The 26,582-nt window shown below is 41.5% G+C and overlaps 1 protein-coding gene across 1 annotated transcript; it reads right to left on the reverse strand.

Moving 5' to 3' along the window:
* Positions 1 to 4,480: 4,480 nt before the first annotated feature.
* LOC127316690 (achilleol B synthase) lies at positions 4,481 to 17,082 on the reverse strand. Its single transcript, XM_051347144.2, has 18 exons — positions 16,816 to 17,082; positions 16,483 to 16,668; positions 15,277 to 15,366; positions 15,015 to 15,209; positions 14,484 to 14,568; positions 13,952 to 14,118; positions 13,659 to 13,847; positions 13,433 to 13,546; positions 11,774 to 11,896; positions 10,166 to 10,285; positions 9,952 to 10,050; positions 9,558 to 9,614; positions 6,512 to 6,558; positions 6,264 to 6,407; positions 5,410 to 5,587; positions 5,153 to 5,227; positions 4,925 to 5,008; positions 4,481 to 4,745 (listed from the first exon to the last, which is right to left on the reverse strand). The coding sequence occupies exons 1-18, from the start codon at positions 17,011 to 17,013 to the stop codon at positions 4,629 to 4,631; spliced, it is 2,268 nt and encodes a 755-aa protein (XP_051203104.1). The 5' UTR covers positions 17,014 to 17,082; the 3' UTR covers positions 4,481 to 4,628.
* Between the last annotated feature and the right edge of the window lie 9,500 nt (positions 17,083 to 26,582).

Raw genomic sequence — 26,582 nt, forward strand, 5'->3', positions numbered from 1 at the left:
CAAGAGTTTATCAGTAGCAACAGTTTTATAGCAGTAGCAGTAGTGAAATATAAGCAGCAGTGTAATAAAGACAGCAGTGGTGATTATAGTAAAGAGCAGGATTAAAATACTGTAGGCATAGGGATGGATGAACGGGCGCTGCATGGATAAGATAACTCATGTAATAATCAAGACAAGGCATTTGCAGATAATAATAAAACAGTATCCAAGTACTAAATAACCATAGGCATGTGTTCCATATATAGTCGTACATGCTCGCAATGAGAAATTTGCACAACATCTTTTGTCCTACCAGCCGGTGGCAGCCGGGCCTCTAGGGAAACTACTGGTAATTAAGGTACTCCTTTTAATAGAGCACCGGAGGAAAGCATTAACACTCCATGAACACATGTGATCCTCATATCACAGCCTTCCCCTCCGGTTGTCCCAATTTCTGTCACTTTGGGGCCTCGGGTTCCAGACAGCAATATGTGTATACAACTTGCAGGTAAGATCATAAAACAATGAATATCATCATGAATCAATAACATGTTCAGATTTGAAATCATGGCACTCAGGCCCTAGTGACAAGCATTAAGCATAACAAGTTGCAACAATATCATAAAAGTACCAACAACGGTTACTAGGCACCATGCCCTAACAATCTTATGGCTATTACATGAACAATCCCATCCAATCCCTACCATCCCCTTCAGCCTACATCGGGGATTTACTCACACATGGATGGGGGAAACATGGATGGTCGATGGAGAGGCGTCGGTGGTGATGATGGAGATGATCTCCTCCAATTCCCCATCCCGGCAGTGTGCCAGAACGGAGTTTCTGATCCCGAAATAGAGTTTTCGATGGTGGCGGAGTTCTGGATGTCTTCTGGCAAATTGGTCGACCCCCGTGCATTTTTAGGTCAAGGGCTTTAAGTAGTCCAGAGGGGAGCGTCGGGGGCTGGCCGAGGCGGCGTCCCCATATGGCGGCGCGGCCCAGGGGCCCACCGCGCCGCCATGTGGTGTGCGCACCTCGTGGCCCCCCTCCGTCTCGTCTTCTGGCTCCGTAGGTCTTCTGTGAAAATAGGCCCATGCATTGCAATTATTTCCGGGGATTTTCCTGAAAGTTGATTTTCTGCACAAAAATAAGACACCAGGGCAATTCTGCTGAAAACTACGTTAGTCCGTGTTAGTTGTATCCAAAATAAACAAATTAGAGGCAAAACAATAGCAAAAATGTTCGGGAAAGTAGATACGTTTTGGACGTATCAAGGATCCATCCTCCGGAGTAACGTCGAATAGGCAACGACAGGTAGCAACCCCGCCGCCAGAGCTCAGTTGCCAAGTGTAGGACTGATGGGTTACCCCGACCAAGGCACAGTGCCCAGCCCCCGCTCGCACGGTGCACACAATCTAGAACTCATGGAACGCTTGATACAAGTGTTTGAACTCCGTGAAGGCCACTACAAAAGCTCAACCCGCAATCCTTGTATGGGCCAATCTGAGAGACTTGTTTTATAAGATTCATGGATACCAGGCTGAGAGACCAACTTGTGAACTTCATAAAGACCAACTTGAGAGTAATAAGCGCACTTCACATTCTTGGTGGATTCAACAGCCATTCAGAATACGTGGGTGCTTGCAAAAGACCCTTCCAGAAATAAACATGTCTTGAGGGACGTGCTTCTGAGAGACCTTAGGTGGGTGGCTCGACGCGCCCCTATTGGTTCCCTGCAGAAGAACTGCTGCCTCAGATTCCTCCAGGAGAAATGGGCCCGGGAGGACTTGCTGCGGGTGCGCCTCTGGGAGGCATCTTGACGCGTCCTCACCTATCATCAGTAGAACACTTGATGCTTTCTAGGCAAAAAGACCCCATATCTTGCAAAAGAGTGGGTGAGGGCGGCGCTCTATCGATGCGAGCCCCCCGAGCCCTGCCTAATCTTGGTGTTCCGGGGAATCCTCCTCTGGTGCATCCTGGAGAGACTTTGACTTTAAGCGAGGAGGAGACCTTTCCTGCCGTGAGGGCTCTGATGAAGAATCCTCGCCTAGCTCCTTGTTGGCGCACTTGTTGGCTATCTCGAAGATCCAGGTGACGGTAGTCGGTCCTAGAGAGAACATCATCTTTTCCGCCACCCACCGATTGGTGGTGCCCACGGTGAAGGCGTTCACCACCCGGGCATCACTGACCTTAGGGAGCTGAAAGTAGAGGTTGGCGAAACGCTATGTGAAAGAGTGCAGCGACTCGCCCTGGCGCTGTTCCAAAAGCAGGAGATCCTGTAGAGTAGGCGAAGGCACACTGTGCTCTGGTAGCTCTGCTGAGGTAGAGCCTTTCTTCCTTTTGATGCCTAAACACCTGACGCGTTCGACGCCGCCATGCTTCACCTTAGCCCGCCCTCTTGAGAGGGGGAAGAAGGGATTCCCGACAGGTGGAGCGCCTCTTGGTGCGGCATCTGCCGATCCCCCAGCGACCACCGCAACCTCGGACATCACGTGTGCGAGTCCGTAGATGCTGGCCAGCCACTGGTCGGAGCTTGTTCCTTCCGGACGGAGCCGGAGCAGCTCCAGCGTCAGCCTCAGAGCAGTCTCAATGACCGGCTTCTGGCGACGGTCAGTCAGCGCCGCGGGCTCCGTCGTGTTGGCCATGGTGATATGGCCAAAGACTATCGGAAAAGAGCGGAGACGGACTGAGTCCCCTACCTGGTGCGCCAAATGCCATAGATTTGTGTCCGCGAAGGAACACGGGTATCACCGAACCCGAATGGTTCAAACACAGGGGACTCAAGATCACGTCGTCACTTCACCGACGTTGGCACTACAGCAAGAGACACAACCGTTACCCAGGATCAGGGCCCTCGGAGAGGTAAAACCCCTACGTCCTGCCTTGGTGTATGTATTGAAGGTCACAATGAAGAAGATGACCGTATAGATATCTAGGGTTTGTGATTGCCCAGGATCGTCCCCTTCTACGCTAGCAAGGCTAGCCCTTTTATAGAAGAGATGGTCCTCTTCCCCTCGAAATATATTGAGGGGGGAGGGTTCCCACATCTCCAAACTGAGCGCAGGAAACTCCCCGTCCTTTACAAGATGGACATAGTCCATGGACGATTATAGTGCCGGTCCATGGCAGATGCTGAGGTCGTCAATGACGCCTCTACTGGCAGATAGTGCCATCCACCTAGCCTTGCATGAAAGAGGCAAGGGCAAGGCCTTGGTCTTCTGGTCCTCATCGAGCCCGCTTTAATCACCAAAAGGGAAAATGAATCTTGCCTCCTCAGGACGGAGCTTTGTGAGATCAACCATGACGTGTATGGCGCATGCCTTACTTGTCTTGTAGTCTAGGAGCCCACTCCGCCCGTCCTTGCAGCAGACTTGGTGGAGAAGGAATCCTAAGCTCACTGGCTGGTCTTGTCACCTTCAATGGGACTTTTTGCTTGGGCAAGTCCGTGACTCAGGGACCTCCGCGAGGGAGTTCCTCCCCGAGCATGTATTCTGCTTCGGCTTGATGTCTCCATGAGGGCTTTGCACCTCGCGGAGCCTTATTCGAGAGTTGCCTCCCGGAGTGATTGTCTCGGTGTGAACTCCAAGGGCCCAACGACCGTAGGTCCATGGCACCCTGGTCGCCAGGGATACCACAACCACAACAGACGCGGTGGTTGGTCAACCGCGTGTGTTTAAACAGAACCGTGGTTTGGCGTTTGCTATCTTAGAAAGGAAGAACATATATACATGCGCTATTGAAAAGAGGGTAATATAGAACCAAGTATGCACAAGAGAAAGAAAACATATAACAACTAAGTGAAGTATACTCGCATACTGTCGGCGCATTCCAAAACAAACACATTATCGACAAGTTTGCAAAAACATAAAAAAATCAACAAGAACTAACAACCATAGAGGAACGATGAAAACAAAAAAAGGTTCACATTAAAAGTTTACTCCGTCATTACTGATTCGTATATATAGAAATGCTACCGTAAAGGGTAAAGACATGCACTGTCAGGAATTGCTTAGGAGTAAACTAACCAACCGTGACTAAAGGTTCTGTTTGAACCGGAACTAAAACCGTACGGCGTCCCTAGCCATTTGAACCGGGACTAATGGAATATTAGTCCAGGTTTTAAACACATCTGAAGCTAATGCTATGGGCAGCTCCGAACGAACGACATGTTTTCTACTAGTGTTGTTTTTTTATTCCTTTTCAGACTAATATGCAAAATACGTTATGAGAGAAAATAAAGACCACTTAGAGAACAAAACTATCCTTCGCTAAGTGTTACTTGTGATGATGCGGTGTTATATAAAAAAGGGTGTCCAACTATGAAGTTGTCTTACCGCGTCGAAATGGGCATTCTTCATTTATGTCAAATTCATCAATGTTCAGTGTTATATATTTTGACCGCTTCTACATGTACGTCAAATTCATCAACATTATGGATGACCACTACTCTTAGAGGGGTGTAGAGAGGTGAATAGTATATATATATATAAATGGCATGGAGTACGAGATACAATGTTCACTGGATTTGGTGTTGCAGGACATATAATTGTTATGATAAATACATCTTATTGGAATACATCAGAAAAATAATCAACATAAAGTTGTAATATCCATGTCACTTCTCTAACATTAGTATTTCTCCCGCCACATTACTTCTTGGTGAGAATAAGTCGGCGACGAAACTCTCCGAGAGCCCATATGGGGAATATGGTGTGGTAGTTGGCATAATTATAGTACAATGAAGAGTTGAAGCATCCAATGTGTTCCTATCACAAAAAAGTAGACCAAATGTTCACCAATTTAGACGGATTGGTATTTGTAAGTTTTGAGAAGTAATATATTCTTATATTGGTCCTCTAATTCATGTAGCAATATATTTTACAATGAATCTCCAAATGAATAGCAAGGATACTAATAATTTAATGCACATAACTTGAAGCCATACCTGTTGAGGGAAATCACCTGTGTCTTGTTGCATGTTGATCAATAGTTTTGCCGCACGATGCAATGGTATTGGATCCCGTTCAACCTAATCAAAATATCCAACATATGAAATCGAAGAGTTGATAATGAAATTATTTCAAAACAAATGACACAAAGTTACGGCAAACAACTTGTTGTATTGAAAATACATGCTATAACAAGAATATAATTCAAGGGGACAATAACGTACCTGCCCGGAATATATTAAAGCTAACATGGACCAAGCGGTATTCACAGCATGAGGTCTACCGCTGTCAACATACACCTGTAAGTGAAATTTGTAAGGAACTTTAGCGAAATAAACTTCAAAATTGCAGTCTTGCATCAGAAACATTTTGCCCAACTTGTAAAGATCATTTGTACATTTAAGTAAGTTGTAATTTACAACTTACTAAATAATCAGTAAATACATATTTTAAACAAAAATTAATAATCATAGTTAAGTACCTCATTTTCGCTTGAAATATAGCTCTCTCCCCATCCACCAGTGGGCTGCTGATTTGTCAACAGAAATTTGCATGCTCTTCTGATAGAAGAACTAGTGTCATAAGTTCTTCCAGCTATTGTTAGACCCTTTATACCAAACATTGTCCCATAAGTGAAACAGATACCCCAAGTACCGTACCTGTAAGATAATTATGTTGAGACATTGTTGGTTACTAACCACGTAATATGAACAAAAAAGACAACTGCCAAGGAAAAAATAACTCCTTAATCTTTATAAAATAGAGACTGGGTATAAACTATTTTTCTCTTTTTTCTTCATGCGGCTAATGAGTTTATAAAGCTCATTTTACCTATTAAAACAATATAATATGCAAGGTATTAATATGTTTGGTTCAGAAATACGTTAACCGATGGCCCAGTTTGCATAACTCAATAAGCTAATAGTGGTTTTGTTGGATTTTTCGTTCAATTTCTTCAACACTATGTTCCAAACTAATAAATTTGTTCAATTTGGGTTTTTTGGTTTTTTGGGGGATGTCCATTGTAATAGTGAATATGTTTTTCTTAACAGGCACGGCTATTTGTTAATCATATATATAAATTTGACACAACATTTTTGAAGATCACTTTACCATGGGAACCCATTTGTTATACAAGTGGATTAAAATCAGTTACAATTTACCACTTAAGGGCATACCAAACTAAACTCGAGATCCTCGGTGACATAAATGATGTGTCCAATGAGGCTAATTTTAAATCCATATTTGGCTTGAATGTTCATAAAAATAAATCATCGGTGTAGAATCGCAACATGATCAAAAGTAGTTTGCAAGAAATAGCACAATGTTGGTTACCATGAACCGTCCTTCTGTTGTTTGCTCTCAATAAAAAGAGCTGCCTTTTGTACACATCCGTCGATCTCATTGTTGCGGTAGAGTGGGTGTTGGTCTTTAAACATCATGAGAGCATCAATCACCGAAGATGTGCATTCTACAGATCTAGATATAATATATGTACTATAAGTCAGTTTATGTAAAGAAAATTTGAATATAGAAGCATAACTAGTTAACGAAAATTTAATAAAGGTTTCTGGATTGCTTACGGATAATCGACAACAATGTTGCGGAAACTCTCAGAAGGATTGAGAACCTAGAAGACAAATAATATACGAGTTAGTAAAATTAGTGTCCAGTTTGAGTTCAATAAGTCATTAATGAAACAATATTTTACGCATGCCACAAAGACTTATTGGTGTAATTTTTCCCAGGACCTTCTGCTAGCACGTGATGTACATGACAGTGGATCTGATCACAACACATCCTATTAAACTCATTGAGATATCGACCAGCTCGCCCAATACTTTTGGTCGTCAAACCCCAACCCTTTCTGTCTTCTGAGCACGTACACTATTCATGGATTTGAAGTTGTTTGGTCTTGATTCATTGATATCTCAATTAACCCCATTTTCTGTTTTGTCCGACGATTGTAAGATCTACAACAGAATTAATCTATCTGTTGAGATTGTGTTCAGATTTTCATCAAGAGATTTTATATTAGCTAGGAACTCGAATTTTGGTTGCATAATCAATGGAGAAACGCTTAATTAGATCTGTTAAAAATAATTCATTAATATATTATTTCTGCAGGGAACAAGTGGTGATGTTAACTTGTCAATTAAATGTACTTATGTACTGGCACGCTCTATTTTGTTCTTCTATATAAATGGTGTTCTACTGTTCTTTGCTTCTAATAATCACTGAGCTGCTCCTATTCAGGTGCATATAGTTTCTACTAGCTGTTAACCGGGTCATGCATCTGTTGATCAATTCTTCATCTTCGACAAGCTGCAACTACTCGCCCGGTCACTTATTATTTATCGTGTATGCCAATCTATGTAATTTTCTTGAATAGCTGAATATTCATGTTTACTTTAGTTGTTTATAAACATATATATAAAACATGGACATAAGATTGTATCTATAAAAGGAATGAGAACTTGATGACCTAAAAAAAGAACACATGACATTGCATACAAAAGAACTACTTAGTTTTGCATCTTTGGGTACGCCTTCTACATGCCCAATGTTGTTTCCAACTGATTTCAGCATGTTTTCTATAGTGTACCAAGTTGGTGTAAGTCGTATACATTGTTGTAGAGGACGTGGGCATAGCTCAGTAGTTGGGGTCGTAGTGACGCACCCCAACGACCAGAGTTTGAATCCTGTCAGGAACGAATTTTTGAAATTCTCACGCCGAGGTCCCGCTTCTACTATCATTTAGTGTCTAGTTCCTCCTAGCACTAATTTAATTTTTTTTTTGTATACATTGTTGTATATAATGCCTATGTACTAATTTTATCCATGTCTTATTGATATAATTTGCTAAGCCATAATTTTGACCACACTATATCCAAAGTTGTACACTATTTAAATAACATTTCAAGTGATGCTACCTTATCTATATGATCATTCAACATTACTATTGTCCAGTAATAGTTTTCTAAAAAGACTTGCTCCAATGTGTGGGGTATCCTCTAGTTTTGTACTAATAGACCTATTGAATTAGGTTGCCACGAATATATATATATATATATATATATATATATATATAATATAGTTTTGTGGTAATTTTAGTTCCTTCTTTTCTATTAATTCACCTATATTCCATTCTTCTCCCGCTCTTTCTTCAGAACCAATTTTTAGTGGACTCATAAATTTTAAGCCCTTTGACTGCATGCTTTCAATTACATCATCCACATTTACTCTATATCTTGAGCTACTTTTATTAGTGAGCCTTCCTATGAACTCTATGCTTACTAACAAATTTGTACCTTTAAAGTCTTCATATCCTTTAGTTTGAAACCCAAAGCTCATTTTTTCAATATTTTTTGTTCTTATACCTATCCCCTCCATATGTTAACGGGATTTGGACAATATTATTGCAGAAATTATAATCTGCTTTCTTCATAGATCTTTGAGCTTGAATATTTGTACATATCTTTCTTAGTTGTTTGAAAACAAATGTTATTGCTTGGAGATCTTAAATACATTATTATTATTTATTATTATATATTCTACTATCATTAATTTTCGTTTTTTTTTTGATTTTTTTTTTCAATTATCCGGGTATAGGTCTTCCACGCCATGCAATAAATGCATTTAGACTGTACTTAGGATTTAAAGAATTTACAGTACGAACTGACTGTGAAGCAATATGTAGATACTATAATCAGATAAATAGCAAGAAAAGCTCTACTAGAAGATGGGTTCTATTTGAAGATATCATAACTGGGAATGGATATAAAGTTGTTTTTGAGCATATTAAAGGAAAGGATAATTGCTTACTATTATGCTGATTTTGAATATATTTTTGAACTATTAATGCTTTCCAAATGCTAAGTATATTTGGCCAATCTATCGGGTCATGGGCTGCTAGATTTAATATCGCACCATCATATTTAGTGTTCTGGAATTGTACTGGCTTTTCAAAGTCTCTTCTTCTGTTACCCATATGCCTATATTGTCCAGGAATATAAGTTGGTTGAAAATCCTCCTTTTATATATATATATATATATATATATATATATATATATATATATATGTAAACTAACTGGTGCACCAATTGAGATATATATATATTAAGTGTCACAATAGCCGGTGTTTCTATGGAGGGTATGTGAGATGTTCCGAGCACTTGGTTCGGGGTGTCACAGTTAGGTGGTTAAAGGTTGCTAATTAAAACATGTTTCGATATAATTTTTTAAGATATATGCAAACATGTATAATGTTTAATTTCTTAGAATCTAAATGCTCATCTACACCATTATAAAAATCTTCATTATTCAAAATATAAGTTTGGCACAATAGGACTAAGTGATAAAGGTATTTAATGTTTTATTGTATCGACCATGTCTTCCATTAAACATTCATGTAGTACATATGTATGTAATCTTTCCTTTTGTGGTCCTATGTGTACTCCCGCATACCTCGAATTCTTATTATACAATTTTAGCTTTGCTCACAAGTAAAACAAGTTGAATATTTACTAAGATTAACATATAGCACCCTTCTTTTCTGAAAAACTGAACTTTTACCACCTATAATATTTAGTTCATCAGTGGTAAAACGTAGAAGATAGATACACTTACTTCTAACCAAGAGGATGTTCTCGCACGTTCATATGTAGAAAAGCTACCATCCTTGTTCTTCACCAAACAAAAGTATAGAAAATCTGTTGTTAGTGAGATACAAAAGATCTAAATATATTATTTGACATAAATTCCACACAAAACAATTTGAGGTTGTTTCACACAATTTTTTTTCCAATTACTTCCCTACTAGAGGTACTTAGTTTCTAACATGATCTCCTCCAAGCATTATTGATTAGGAGATTCCAGGGGTTGCTTCATATGGTCCTATAGATCTACTAGAGAAGCATGAAACTTTTGGTGGTTTGGTAATGGATTTTCAGGTGTTTCAATAATCCTTACTAGTAAAATTAGAATGTGCTCCTAGTTTCTCGATTCATATATATGTACATACCATGAAAGAAAGAACACAGTCAATGGCTTCATACAACCTTTCTTGTTTGATTGGTTGTCCAACAAGGTCCGGAGAAATCTTGGATAACGATAGCAATGCCTAAAGAAAACGATACTATGTAAGAGTATGTAAAACGATGACTTTCTCATGATAAATTATTATTTCACATGAAAGATATTCGTTGTGAATAAGTTTATAGGGAACATATATCAACCTTAATTGCTTCTGCCGTACAATCAGATACAGACCACCCATTGTCGGCTGTTGAAAGAGTCCACGAACCTTTTGATCTATGGCGATAGTACTTTTCATAATTTGGATGCTCTTGAAGAACCTACAACAATAAAACAAACATCGTGACTCATTAATCCTAGGAAAAAAATTGCTAGGGGATGCAACACACCACCTTATTATGCATTTTCCATGTACCATTACAATTTCTTGCAGTGCTAGGAAACTTTTTATAGGGGTCATATGGACCGTGGTGTGGTAACTTGTAAACACGCCACAAATAATATTTTTGGTGTAGGAACTTTTGTTGCTCCACCGGTACTGGCCTATTACTAGTGTGACAGATGAGTGTGCCACATCACAGGAATAAGGGCCCCACAAGATAGCCTGATTGCAAACTCCTAGTGGAGTGACATATATTTGCATGCTAGTACGATCTTTCTACTCGTGGCGTTTCCTTTGCCACAACACTAAATTTTCTATAAAAAATGCAGAAAAGAAATAAAAGAGATTTTTAAATAAAAATAGTGGCGCATGTAGCTAGTGGCGTGGAGAATTGGGCCATGCCACTAGCGGCTCACTGGCAACCGACTAGCCTCACCCAGACCTGCTGGCTAGCCCACAAACCTGGCCGCAAAAGACTCATCTTTCAATCTATTGTCCTCGCTCACTCTGCCTCCTCTCTCCCCACACGATGTCGCGCCACCACGTTCTTCGTCTACCCCCAGCGCCGCCACCACCACAAACCGTTCTCTACTGCTGCCTCCTAATATGGTGTGTGTCGTTGCCTCCTCGATTTGGTCGGTCCATCGCCTCCTCTATTCCTTGTTGCCGCCTCCTCTGGTCCATGCCATCGCCTCGTCCATTCTATGCCACCGCCACGAACTATTGCCTCTCTCCTCTGGTCCTAGTTGGAAACGACTTATATAATGATGCAAGATGGACCCCGTGAAGAAGTTCATCTTGTATCTTGACAATGAGTTTCATACTACTTCCTTCATGTACACTCACCCAGAGAACACATCATCTTCTGACTCTGAAGAGCTCCCCTAAAGCTGTTGGTGATTCTATGAGTCTCTCCGAGATTTCTAGTAGTACTTCTAGTTATGTTCTACATGTTTTATCTTCTATGTCTTGAGATATATATATATGACTATGTCGATGTAGTGGAGACGTCAATGATATGACTATGTCTCGTAGATTTAGTATTGGCAACTTCTAGACAATGTTATCTTCTATACAATGTTATCTTTCGTATATTGTTCTAATTATGATTATGAGATATACATAGTGTTGCTGGAAATTCATTAATTGCATGTTTTTTCATTCCCCAAAATAAGTTATTGGCGTGGTAAGGACAAGCCATGGGTAAAAAATACCACAGATACATATGGGAGACAGCTACAAAATATAAATAACGCAACACCTGTGGCGTGTCAAATCCACGCCACTAAGTTTGGTATTGTCGTGCCATTTTTCTGTACTAGTGTTAGTAAAATTTCCAAAACACAATGACAGCTCAAAACTAAAAGTTTGACTTTTCTCGTGAGAAATTACCAAAATAACCTTAAGAAAATGGATAACAACAAACCTGTGAATTTTTTAAAAACTCATGAGCCTTTTTTATACACGGGCCAAATTCATTAGTAAGATCAGTTGAGCAGTACGCTTGAATTATGAAAGCTGTCTCCCAGCTTTGGCAGCCTTCATATACCTATATTAACAAGGATATGCAAAATATTGTCAAATATTTCATTTTACATATCAATCCTTCTAATAAAATTTATCAACTTCAACAATAGAAGGAACAAACATTGGTATCCAATTGTGTTTTCTTTGTAACTAATGTCATGACAGTCACATAATTTTTACGTGACCAATATTATAGCCAAATAGAAAAGACTCTAGCATCCCAAAAAAATCAGGTGACAAATTCAGCTAAACTAAGACAAGATGATGATGCTATGTTATGTGAGTATTACGAAACGTAAGGATATGATATTGAAAGAGAAAAGATATATAATGTATCCCTAATAATTCCGTATGATAGTGCACTTATTGCTATGATAGCAAGGAATTATGTGGCGGCTTTGTCGGCTCCGAGAGAAAATGACATCATGTGTTTTGCTTGTTCGTATTGCACTCCACTCCACCAAAGCAAACAACCTTGATACATACGACATCACATGTTTTGCTCGTCCATATTGCAATCACCTTCATGTGCCTATCCTTCATTACTCCTTTTAGATGCATATTTTCATAGCATGCAGTTATAGAAGAAGTAAAAAACTTAAGAGACAACAACCCAATGCATTATCTCTTAAGTGTCTTTCTCGGGATGTTGCAATTAATGATTTTATCCTCATGCATGCGTGAGATTAGACTAGTCAATTTTGTTGCATATGACCACGTGCAAGGGTTACGTCTAAGCAAAGAGAAAGTACATTAAGGTGATGTCAGCTGGCTATAAGGCTTCAAATATTATATTTATACTTAGTTGGAGGAGGTAGTTAAAAGCTAGTTGTAGCACAACCTTTTAAATGTGTACTCTATGATACTATAAGGTGGACCATATATAAATAAAGTAGTGATTTTTGTAGGTAACTATTGTTTATGTTAGTTATAAGGTTAACTATAAATAACATGACAATTTGCTATAGCCAGTAATTGGCTATACTCTTGTTGTAAGATTTATCAATTCTCTCTATCCTCCTTAACTATCAAGCCACATTAGCAATATACCCTGGATATAGCACTAAGCAATCTCCATTGCCAAAGGACTTATGGAAACATGCGCAAGGGTCTCCTGTGTTGCATTATTGTATGAACCAACGTAGTTGGGAGATGGGAATGACATATTCATATTGGGATTAATAGGTGGGCTGTTCATTTATATAGTATCCATTTTTTGTTGAAATGGAAATATTGTTTGCATGCTATGTCGAGGAAATGATGTTGACAAAATGTCAAAGCTATTAAAAGGGTACAATCACTATGTTATCATTGCACCTTATCTACATTATGTAATTGAATTGTAGACAACACACCAACCAGCCTTCAGATATCAACAATAGTTGATAAAAGTAATTAGATACCTGCCTCCCCTCAAATTGAACAACAAACTTAGACTAGGATAGAGATGGGGTGGAACTATTATTTGACACCATTTTGTATAACAACTAATTCACCCGGCATATTTTTAATTCAACCTACAAGTCCCATTAATCTTGAAAATATGATAGACCATTACCTGTGCCTTCATGCCATCTTCAGAAAGCCAGAAGTAATCATCAAACCTTGGAAGATGTTGTTTGAACTCATCTGAATTTGGATTTTCAACCCAGCAACAGATCATGTTCAATGCCTAATAAATAAGATATTAAGTATTTTTTCAACATAATTTAACTTTTAAGCGAGATAGAGTGCTCTCAAGGTAAATAAAACAGAGGTATATGTACAACTTCCACAACATTTACCTTATCAATAGGGCAAATTCCAATGTATTTTGTTGTTTCGTCGTTAAAATGAATATATTCCATGAGGCTACTTAAAGCTCTTTCTCTTAGCTTGCTGACTGGCCAGATATTTAACGTGGGCTCCACAAACTTGTTAAGACAACTATAAATGAAACTTTGCACCTTTGAGCCGGGATAGTGCAGGTCCTCCTATAACAAAGGTAGAATGTGGAATGAAGAGTTCCTTAATCATGATATTGTTTTGCACCAATACAGAACTGCTTGTTCTATGTTAAATTTAGACAATATCAAACCTGGGCACAAGAACTTCGTGCATTTTTCCAGTTGACCTCATCATATGTTGTGTTATATAGTTCCTCCCGCAATGCGAGTATAGTTGGAGTAATCGGCCCCACAAATTTCTTTCCATAAAGATATGCCATTGGCATGTATACCAACCGGGTGAAACACCAAAATCGACCTAGATGAAAAATTCTAGGTTCATCAAATAAATAAATAATCATTGTTTAGAAGAATGATAGATGAAGATCATGGTGAGCTATGATAGATACACCAGGATTTTGGAATGAATTACGCTAGCCACCAAAGGATAAAGTGGGGAATGACAAAATTATGGAAAGCTTATTTGGGAAACTAAACAATAATATCAGTAAATACAGAAGAATGATATAACAAAGAAATATTTAAAACAAAATAATGTTGAACTAAGTAAAAGTATAAAGTATCTTCTAAAAATAGGTATGTAAAAAAATCTTGTTCTAAGCTTATCCTATCCATGAAAACATTTGTTCATGTGTTATGCGTGCCAATGGATGAAATAATCACCTGGATGAATCGGAAGATAATGGGGAACCAACCACAACTCCGGAATAATTGGATTGTTTCCGGACCAATCATAGATGCCAATTATCTGAGAGTAACATTGAAGACAATCTTAGATAAATATTACTTACGCATGAAGCAATATGCTGAATATTATTTAGATTTTTGGAAAACCTTCCAATTAATAAGCACAAACGAAAACTGGCTGAGCGCAGTTTGCGCAGATAATATGTGTTTTGTCATGTTTAATCATTTCAACAAGGTACAATGGATGACACATCTCATTCAAAGAAAGATATTACTTTGACCGTTCATGAAAAACATGGAGCCCACATCCATTGCATACTCTTTAGCAGTACCATAATACTCCTGCTCATTAAAATTGCAGCTCCTGATTTGTTTGCGGTTTTTATTATTTCATGTAAAATGGTTCTGGTTAGATAAAAGGAGACAATAAGATAAGACAAATATATTTCATTGAGTGAACTTCACCACTATGCATAAATGGCCTTGGTTGGTTATTCTAAAACATACCGAGAGCCATATCTTTCCCCACTGTGGTATTGCAGTCGCACTTCCATGTGATAATATCCATTTGCGCCCCTCAGCTAATGCAACATTGCTAGCATCTGGCACCTCCCCGAGAATTCTTAAGGTTGCATAATTTAAGCATGAACCAAACATGGTGCTTGGTCCCAGAATTTGTTTTCCCCAACCACCGTCCTCGTTCTGCAGATATTGTTATTAATTTCTTATAGCACAAACTTGAGATATATATTGGCTGGAATCAACATACCTGATGGTTGTAAATATAGCGGCATATCTCACGTCGGTGCTCTGAGGATACGACGATGTTAAGTGCTCCAGTAACATGCAACGAGAGTATCTACGAGAGTGCAAAAGAAGGTACATGTAACATATTGAGATCAGCAGGAAAGCGAACATTTTGCTTGTACAATCTGACTAATTGGATTTATTTCAGGTTATCATACTTGCAAGTATGGAAAAAATTACATGTTCTAAGATTGGAGTACATGTCAGAAGTTAATAATACACATTTTTTCTATTCTCGTAACTAGATTTACAATACACCTCCTCTTGTATTCTTGTAGCTAGAGTTCTATGGTGTTTCATGCTTGGGAGGTACCAGTAACTCTTACCTGAATACTGGTACCTGCTTAATATCCATATATAGTCCATTCACGTGATGTTAGGATGCTCGTCACATGCTCCATATATAGTTACCAGCCCACTAACTCGCTCAAACCCTATCTACCCATTAGTAAAGTGATAATTGCAGTTGTGCACGCATGGAGACATGCTGGGTCGTAGGCCTGCCAACGGCTCCCGATGGTGAATGCCTCCATGTATACGAGCAAGTCCATCACCATGATGAATTGCAGCATGATTTGTCTGCTTCTTATTCAGGACGAGAAGGGGAGTCTGAGCAGGGTGATCGTGTTTCGGGGTTTCAACAAGAAATTTCTTAATGTGAGCAATTACTGTATAATACATTTGGATGTTACAGGGAAAATAACCGAGAGAAACCAATTCCAACGGGTTTACTGGTGACGGTAGAGTCATGAAGGCACAGAAAGTTTGTCTCTACTCTCATTTAGCTTGTCAGCGAAGACTTGTTTTTATAGGGTAAACATATATGTAATATCCTCCTATTGGTCATTGCAGATCGACCAGGCGTGGTACTTGCGTGGTCAAACAGGTACTCTATCCCATCCATAATAAGTGTTGAGAAATTTGTACTAATTTAGTACAAAGTTTGTACTAACTCATCAACACTTAGTTTAGATCAGAGGGAGTACAGTCGATCTTGCACGATATCATTGAATGGATGGTTGACAACAGAATTTCGTCTTGAAGATTCCGTGACATAATAGTGAAATATTGATCTTCTTCAAGCAAAATAGCGTATGAAATAATGAAGTAGGAGTAAATTATCTTTCTAGTGCATGCATAACAACTGAACAATGTACGGAGTACTTACCAATATAGGCATAATAAACAAAATCCCACTGTAATCACTAGGCCAATGCCCATCATGTGCTTGTAGAGAAGAATATTGATTTAGTGCCCTCCTCAACGACGCTGAGATAAGTTCTTCCGTGACGTCACTGCTGTTTGCAATCTTCATTGTCGGAGCATTTGCTTGAAATTGGTTTAGTTTTGCGTACTGCAAGAGTGGTCACCGTAATTACTTGATATATGTCATACAAATAATGAAAACTCGTACGTCTGAGGATTTACAAAATGTAAAATGCTAGCTGCTAGGTACCAGACAAGTAATAGTTTGATGCACATATATGATAGACTTGGTTACCTGCAACCGCAAGAGCAGGTCCCGTGACTCCCGCTTCTCCAAGCGGTGCTTGGTGAAGTCCTCGCGCAGCCTCTCAACCTCGGCGCGCTCCTCGGGCGTACCGGCGTTGGGGTCGAACTCCCAAACCTGCCTGCCGAGGAAGCCATTGCTGGACTGCAGCCATGGCCCACTGCCCTCAGCGATCTTTAGCCTCCACATGATGGGTGATGAAACGAATGCACGACCTTACTTGGAGTATATGTACTCCGTATGTATCTCAGAGACAGCAGACAGAGAGAGTGCGTCAAGCCGGTAGGTCCTAGCTGTGCTTATATAGTACGTCGTAACAACACGAAGATGCATGCTTCCATCAATTCATGATTACACATGCAGCTCCCAGACTAGTGCATTACAATAATGCTGGGTCTACGGACGGATTGCTACCGAAAGTTTTCTACGGACATACGTGGCGTGCGCTTGTTTCTCTAGGCTAATAGCATCTCCAGTGGCGTCCCCCCAAACCGTCCCTCAAAGCGATTTGGGGCACGCCGGATAAAAAGACATTCCCAGCCGCGCGCCCCAAAGGCCTTTTTTGTCCGGCACGGTCCCATACGGTGTCCGGCGCCCCGAGCCCGTCCCCGCTACACAGGGGACGCACCGGGCACGCCGGACACGACAAAATGAGAGGCGAGGAGGCGCGGGCCCGACGCGTCAGCTGCTCGGACGCTCAACCGCCGCCTACATAGCGACGGTGCAGTTGCCAGGAAGCGGGACCGTCGCATTGGCAACCGTGTCGATGATGCGACAACCGCCGGAATGGAGCGGGGACTCCTCGGAAGAGCAACCGCCGCTCTCTTCGACTTCTGCGCCGCCGTTCATCCGCGCTCAATAAGACCCGTACGTCGACGCTTTTGGATCTTCACCGGCCGCATCCGACACCTCCAGCGACGATGAGCTACATCTCTGAGCTCCCGTCCGACACCTCCAGCGAGGGAAAGCCTGCTAGATGGCGCCATTGGTGGGATAAAGCCCAGATGCCAAGCAGCGGCGACGATTCCCTGCCGCCAATTGACAACGCGGATGAATGGCTAGGCGTGGAGGAGGACGCGGAGGAAGAAGGGTCAGAGGAGGCGGCGGTGGCCCGTGCGAAGGCGAAGGCGGACGCGAAGGCCAAGGTGCAGCCGGCGAGCACCAGCGACGACGAGGAGGACTCCGACGCGTCGGTGGACACCGCCTCTTCGGAAGAGGTGACGAGCAAGAAGCGCCACCGCAATGACGACGACGAGGCGGGGCCATCATTGAACAAGAAGTAGAAGAAGTAGTTTAAATTAATTTATATGTAATTTAATTATGTTTTTTCGAAGTTTTATATGTAATTTGTTTATGTGATTTGCATATTAGTAAAGAGTTTTATTCTATCTATTTAAATTATTTTAAATGTTTGGGCGGCGTTTGAGGGACGCGACTGGGGAGCGACGTCCCCAAACGCGGCACGAACGAAACACGTCCCCCAAACGCTCAATCCAGCGCGCTTTGGGGGACGGTTTGGGGCACGCGACTGAAGATGCTCTAAATTCTATTATAGACCCACAACCATAACACAATTGATTAAGGGTTAATGCCACAGAGACTAGTGTAGCATTACTGGGTGCATTAATTTAGTTTGAGCGAGCTGGAATGTAGTATCTCGTCAACGATTTGCCATCGTTCATCTAGCAACGCAGAAGCAGAATACCAGCTAATACAGTACTATAGTTTATTTTCCGAGCTAATCACACGGAGCGCGAGGACGATCTCCCACATGCGTGGGGGAGGTTGCAAGTCAACTTGTTGGGATGGTTACTGCTGCTTCGGTGGAAGAAGCCGCCGAGGCGACTACGTGGTTGTCACCAGGCCCAGCCGAACAGGTGGCCCAATTTTTAAGGTGACACTTCCGGTGAATTCGGAGCGTGGGGTGCGCAGATTATCTGTTGCTGCTTTGGTGGCGTGCGATCCATAACCAGAGCCAGATTTCCTTATATCGAATTCATTGAACTTGTCATATTTAGAATCTTTCTGCTCTGTTTACAATTTTTTCGTACTATCTTCTCTTTAACCAATAGGTTAGCTAAATGTGAGCGGACGCTCCGGATGTAAAGAGAAAACACTTCGGCACAACAGGAATGAGCAACAAAATGACAAGATGAGGTGCCCTGGGCACCCCCATATAGAAAGAAGGGTCGAAGGTTTAGGGCTTGCCCACCCCCCCGCCCTGCGGTCCCGTCGAGTGGTGCTTGTTTGGGGTGTGTGGCACCAGAAATAGGGATTGAAGCTCTCGCCTTACCAACGAGCCGACTGCTGATGGTTGTTGGTCACGACTACTGCAAAAAAGTGAAGCTGAATCTTTTTATTTCTGCGGCGGCTACCATTCCTCCTCATTCTCCTGCATCGCCGCGGTATACCATCTGCTGCCGCATAGGCCACGAGAGATGATGGAGGTCATCGATCTCACCGACGATGACTACATGCTAGTAGACTTCGTTGTGCTATTACATTTCATATTTTTTTAAATTTTTGCAAACTATACATCTCTATCTCATCGATGAAAAAAATAAAATAAAAATACGTCAGGTCGCTGGAGGCACCTCCAGCCACAAACGTACAATCGTGATCCGAAGATCATTTCCACGTTCGCAACCCGACACAAATCGAGCCATGGAGATACCCTAAGACAAATTACTAACTTGATTAGAGGTAAAATTATACCAACAACATGCAGCTGTCAGACTGGTGTATTAATTTAGTTTGAACGAGCTGGAATGGATCGAGTACATATCTCGTAAACGATTTGCCATCGTTCATCCAGAAGCGCAGGAGCACAATACCAGCTAATACTGTATCTCTCGTCAACGATTAGCCATCATTCACATCCAGGAACCCAAGAGGACAGTAATAGCTAATATGGAGCGCGACGACGATCTCTCCCACGTGGTAGGTGCTGGCCACTACGTCGTTCAACCCTTCTACTAGGGCGGGCACTTGCGCGGAGGCTGCAAGTCAACTCGATCGACTGTTTGTGTCCAAGGCTCCAAGCAGATGCAAAATGGGCAGTCGCGTCGGGCCGATGCCCTGATCGATTGTCCATGAAAAGAGATTGATGCGCGTCTCGCCGTGCGCCTACGGCGGCATCAACTATAAATCAATTATATGCAAGGCAGTTCTTATCGCACTGCGGCAGAATCTAGCTTTGCCGTGCAAAGCTTTGCCATGGCATGTACACACGGCAAAGTTTTTGCCGTGCGAGGCCCTCAAAACTCGTACGGCAGTGACGGTAAAGCTGTTGTTGTCGTGCGTCTCACCTATGCTGCACGACAAAAGCGTTGCCGTGCGCTTGATTTGCTGCAGTGCTTGCATTGCGCTGCCTTGCGCCCCAGAACTTTGCGGTGCGGGTAGATACTGTCGTGCATCCCTCGTGCTACCGTCCAATAGTCCTCTGCTGTGGTGCTTGGTTTTGCCGTGCGCCCACCCTCCAACACGCACGGCAAAGGCCCTCCAAGCACGCCCATTGCACTGCCAGGAGCACAGCCTTGCGTCACATGACCCCTTTGCTGTGTATATGCACACGGCAAAGTGACCAAAATGTCCTTTTCCGTGTGCATACACACGGCAAAGGCACCTCTAATTTTTTTGTTTTTGTTGTTTTTCATTATTCCCTGCATATGATTTAATATAGATGATTCATAACAACAATAATTGATAACAACAATATGTGTAACACTTCAACAACATATAACAAGTGCATCGAGTCAAACGACGACATATAAAGAGTGCATACACAAGTCCAGATACATCTCCTTGTCCACCACCAACAACAACAACAAAGTCCATTACAACATAAAATCCATATGGTTCATAGAATCCAAGGCCGACATGTAATCCATACAATGAGTGCAACAACCTTGTCCATCATCTCCTTGTCAATCTCTTTGTCCTTGTCCGGATCCATCTGCTAGGTCATATTGACATGGAATTTGCATATTGACATGGAATTTGCATATTGACTAGCTCAATTTCTACAAGTCTAATGGCATGGCTATATTTTAAACAAGTGATGGCTAAAATTTTCATATTGACATGGAATTTAACATTGTGGCATGTATTGGCTAAAATTTGCAACAAGTCATGACATTCTACAACCTAGAAGCGCGTTGGGCACAAGTGTAGAAGAACTCTCCTAGGATCAGGTTCCGGATGATGTTCGTGTTGTTGACGGTGAGAGTTGTCACCGGGCTCTGACTGGGTGGTGCCTGGATGAGCGGCATGTTTTGCTGCTGCATGTTTGGCATCATCTGCGGTGCCGGCTGCATCTGATGTCATGATTAGACAATAAGACAAGAGAAAATAAGCTGTAGATATTAAGTTAACCACTTACCCACGAGAAGGCGAAAGAAGGAGTAGGAAGCTGGCTCCTCTGTGGAGATAGAGAGGCTTGGCTCATCATCCAGCTAATCGTTTGTTGCTACTACTGCTGTATCTGCTAGTACTCCCTAAGCTACTGCACCAGCTGCGCCTGCCGCTGCTAGGCCTCCTGTTCCCTTGCTGCCAGCTCCACCTACGTTGTGTTGCCGCGATGTCATTAACATTGCAATGGAAACCATGTAAATAAATGTAGAGGACCGAGGAAGAATATACACGTAACCGCTCGACGGCTAGATCTGAAGCCCGTGGCTGGGTCTCTACCTGAGGCTGGCCACTCTTAGGACCACGACGGATCTGGCGGAGAGTTGGAACAGTCGTTGGGTCGACGCACACATCACCACACCAAAGGCGGCCATGCTTCATGCCTTCTCCCGCAAGTACCTCAACCTCAACGTCAAAGTCCTCGGTCTCTAGCTGGGAGGTCTCGCCGTGCTTCTGCTTGTACTTCGAGACTTACGTCGTACACTAGGTCTCGACTTTCTCGTTGACCAATCTGGACCCCGTCTGAGGATTGTGCGCTTATGTTCGGCTTCGCTCCAGTCTTGACTTCCTGCAAAAGAGAACATGTAATTAAGTGAAGTGGACACCCTTGCGGAGTTAAAAATATATAACGTGAAATCAAAGAATGAAGGAACCATTTGCTCACCTTAGCCTGCATGTGAATAGAGAGGGGGATGCTGCCTAGGATATGTGGTACACTTCGCATCTTTGCCCGCTTCTTTTTGCCCTCCTCGTGCTTCTTGAGGTACTGGGGGCATGGCCACCACATGACCATCGCCAGAAATCACGCGGTGTCGTTCCCAACGTACTGAGGAGTGTTCTACATACACAAGATAGACCCATTATGGTAAAATAAACTACATAGCGATAAAGAAATCAATAACACATAAATGCAAATACCTGCAGGTACTGCCACGGTGCCATGAGTGTGTCCCGAGCGTCCTCCTTAGACATCCAAACTTTGCGGTCGGCGTGCCGGTTGCGGACGCACTGAACACGTGCCTCATAGTGCATGCCAGTCACCCTCCTCCTGCACATCTCGTGTACGATACAATCGCATGCAAGTTCCTTACCATCAGCCCTCGTGAAGTATTTCTACAACCATGCACATAGGTAAAACAAGGGGCATTGGTGCCACTATTGTTAACCAAGGAGTGTTTGAATGCTAATAAGTCAAAAGTCACGTACCGATAATTTTTCGTACTTCCCATGAGGATCTGGCGCGAGGCTGTAGTGCGCCTGATACGTCTCAAACGTATCTATAATTTCTTATGTTCCATGCTACTTTTATGATGATACTCACATGTTTTATACACATTATATGTCATTATTATGCATTTTCCGGCACTAACCTATTAACGAGATGCCGAAGAGCCAGTTGTTGTTTTCTGCTGTTTTTGGTTTCAGAAATCCTAGTAAGGAAATATTCTCGGAATTGGACGAAATCAACGCCCAGGGGCCTATTTTTACATGAAGCTTCCAGAAGACCGAAGAGAAGACGAAGTGGGGCCACGGGGCGCCGCCACACTAGGGCGGCGCGGCCCAGGGGGGGCCCGCATGGCCCTAGCGTGTGGGGCCCCCGTGAGCCTCCCGACTCTGCCCTTTCGCCTACTTAAGCCTCCGTCGAAGATAGCCCCAGTACCGAGAGCCACGATACGGAAAACCTTCCAGAGACGCCGCCGCCGCCAATCCCATCTCGGGGGATTCAGGAGATCGCCTCCGGCACCCTGCCGGAGAGGGGAATCATCTACCGGAGGACTCTACACCGCCATGGTCGCCTCCGAATTGATGTGTGAGTAGTTCACCCCTAGACTATGGGTCCATAGCAGTAGCTAGATGGTCGTCTTCTCCCCATTGTGCTATCATTGTCGGATCTTGTGAGCTGCCTATCATGATCAAGATCATCTATCTGTAAAGCTACATGTGCGTTTGTTGGGATCCGATGAATAATGAATACTATGCTATGTTGATTATCAATCTATCTATGTGTTGTTTATGATCTTGCATGCTCTCCGTTGCTAGTAGAGGCTCTGGCCAAGTCATTGCTTGTAACTCCAAGAGGGAGTACTTATGCTCGATAGTGGGTTCATGCCTCCATTGAATGCGGGAGTAATGACAACCTCTAAGGTTGTGGATGTGCTGTTGCCACTAGGGATAAAACATCAATTCTATATCTAAGGATGTATTTATTGATTACATTACGCACCATACTTAATGCAATTGTCTGTTGTTTGCAACTTAATACTGGAGGGGGTTCGGATGATAACCTGAAGGTGGACTTTTTAGGCATAGATGCATGCTGGATAGCGGTCTATGTACTTTGTCGTAATGCCCAATTAAATCTCACACTACTCATCATATCATGTATGTGCATGTATGCTCTCTTTATTTGTCAATTGCCCAACTGTAATTTGTTTACCCAATATGCTATTTCTTATGGGAGGGACACCTCTAGTGAATTGTGGACCCCGGTCCATTCTTTTACATCGAATACAATCTACTGCAATACTCATTTTACTGTTTTCTGCAAACAATCATCTTCCACACTATACATCTAATCCTTTGTTACAGCAAGCCGGTGAGATTGACAACCTCACTGTTAAGTTGGGGCAAAGTACTTGGATTGTGTTGTGCAGGTTCCACGTTGGCGCCGGAATCCCTGGTGTTGCGCCGCACTACACTCCGTCACCAACAACCTTCAACGTGCTTCTTGGCTCCTACTGGTTCGATAAACCTTGGTTTCTTACTGAGGGAAAACTTGCTGCTGTACACATCATACCTTCCTCTTGGGGTTCCCAACGGACGAGTGCTTTACCGTCACAAGGAAGCTACTACGCCCACGTTAACTGTACGCTAGCAGCTCTTTTTCTGGCGCCGTTGCCGGGGAGATCAAGACACGCTGCAAGGGGAGTCTTCCACTTCCAATCTCTTTACTTTGTTTTTGTCTTGCTTTACTTTTATTTACTTCTTAGTTTGCTGCACTAAAACAAAACACAAAAAAATTAGTTGCTAGTTTTACTTTATTTACTATCTTGTTTGCCATATTAAAAACACAAAAAAATTAGTTACTTGCATTTACTTTATTTAGTTTGCTTTATTTACTACTGCTAAAATGAGCAATCCTGCAATTGCATCTTTTTGTTTCATGTTTTTATTTCACTAGTTAGGCTTAATGGAAAACAACAAAAAAATTAGAGATCTTTATGAACTTTATATTGAATTAGGACATGATGTGTTTGAAGAGAGAATTAAAAAACCTATGGAACTTTATATGCATGCTAATGGCAATGTTATTAATATGAACGCTTTGAACACTATTGTTGCTAATGCTGTGGAAAATTCTAAGCCTGGGGAAGCTGGTTTTGATGAGTATGATATTTTTAGTCCCCCAAACATGGAGGAGAAAATTTTCTTTGATGATACTATGCCTCCTATATTTGATGTTTATGGTGATGAGAATAATAATGATAGCTACTTTGTTGAATTTGCTCCCACTACAATTAATAAGAATGACTATGCTTATGTTGGGAGTAGTAATTATTTTATGCATGAGACTCATGATAAGAATGCTTTATGTGATAGTTATATTGTTGAGTTTGTTCATGATGCTATTGGAAATTATTATGAGAGAGGAAAATATGGTTGTAGAAATTTTCATGGTACTAAAACACCTCTCAATATGCTGAAAATTTTGAAGTTACTCGTGTTTTATCTTCCTATGCTTGTCACTTTGTTCTTCATGAATTTATTTGTGTACAAGATTCCTTTTCATAGGAAGTGGGTTAGGCTTAAATTTGTTTCATACTTGCTTTTTGATGCTCTCTTTGCTTCAACTCTCATCCTTATGTGAGCATCATTAAAATTACTGAGCCCATCTTAATGGCTATAAAGAAAAGCGCTTATGGGAGACAACCCATTATTTTACTACAGTACTTTATTTTATATTTGAGTCTTGGAAGTTTTTACTACTGTAGCAACCTCTCCTTATCTTAGTTTTATTGCATTGTTGTGCCAAGTAAAGTCTTTAATGATAAAGTTGATACTAGATTTGGATTACTGCGCAGAAACAGATTTCTTGCTGTCACGAATTTGTATAGTAGTCTCTGTAGGTAACTCAGAAAATTATGCCAATTTACGTGCGTGATCCTCAGATATGTACGCAACTTTCATTAGTTTTGAGTTTTCTCATTTGAGCAAGTCTAGTGCTCCAGAAAAATACGTCTTTACGGACTGTTCTGTTTTGACAGATTCTGCCTTTTATTTCGCATTGCCTGTTTTGCTATGTTAGATGGATTTCTTTGTTCCATTAACTTTCAGTAGCTTTGTGCAATGTCCAGAAGTGTTAAGAATGATTGTGTCACCTCTGAACATGTGAAATTTTTGGTTATGCACTAACCCTCTAATGAGTTTGTTTCGAGTTTGGTGTGGAGTAAGTTTTCAAGGGTCAAGAGAGGAGGATGATACAATATGATCAAGGAGAGTGAAAGCTCTAAGCTTGGGGATGCCCCGGTGGTTCACCCCTGCATATTTCAAGAAGTCTCAAGCGTCTAAGCTTGGGGATGCCCAAGGCATCCCCTTCTTCATCGACAACATTATCAGGTTCCTCTAGTGAAACTATATTTTTATTCCATCACATCTTATATGCTTTACTTGAAGCGTCTTTATGTTCTTGTTTTTGTTTTGTTTGAATAAAGTTGGATCCTAGCATTTATTGTGTGGGAGAGAGACACGCTCCGCTGTTGCATATGGACACATATGTCCTTAGGCTTCACTCATAATATTCATGGCGAAGGTTGAACTGCTTCGTTAAATTGTTATATGGTTGGAAACGGAAAATGCTACATGTGGTAATTGGTACAATATCTTGAATAATGTGATACTTGGCAATTCTTGTGCTCATGTTTAAGCTCTTGCATCATATACTTTGCACCTATTAATTAAGAAATACATAGAGCATGCTAAAATTTGGTTTGCATAATTGGTCTCTCTAAGGTCTAGATATTTTCTAGTAAAGGTCGAACAACAAGGAAGACGGTATAGAGTCTTATAATGCTTACAATATGTCTTTTATGTGAGTTTTGCTGTACCGGTTCATACTTGTGTTTGCTTTAAACAACCTTGCTAGCCTAAACCTTGTATCGAGAGGGAATACTTCTCATGCATCCAAAATCCTTGAGCCAAACACTATGCCACTTGTGTCCACCATACCTACCTACTACATGGTATTTCTCCGCCATTCCAAAGTAAATTGCTTGAGTGCTACCTTTAAAATTTCCATTCTTTATCTTTGCAATATATAGCTCATGGGACAAATAGCTTAAAAACTATCG

The sequence above is a fragment of the Lolium perenne genome, chromosome 7 (assembly GCF_019359855.2).
Source record: "Lolium perenne isolate Kyuss_39 chromosome 7, Kyuss_2.0, whole genome shotgun sequence".
NCBI classification, from domain to species: Eukaryota; Viridiplantae; Streptophyta; class Magnoliopsida; order Poales; family Poaceae; genus Lolium; species Lolium perenne.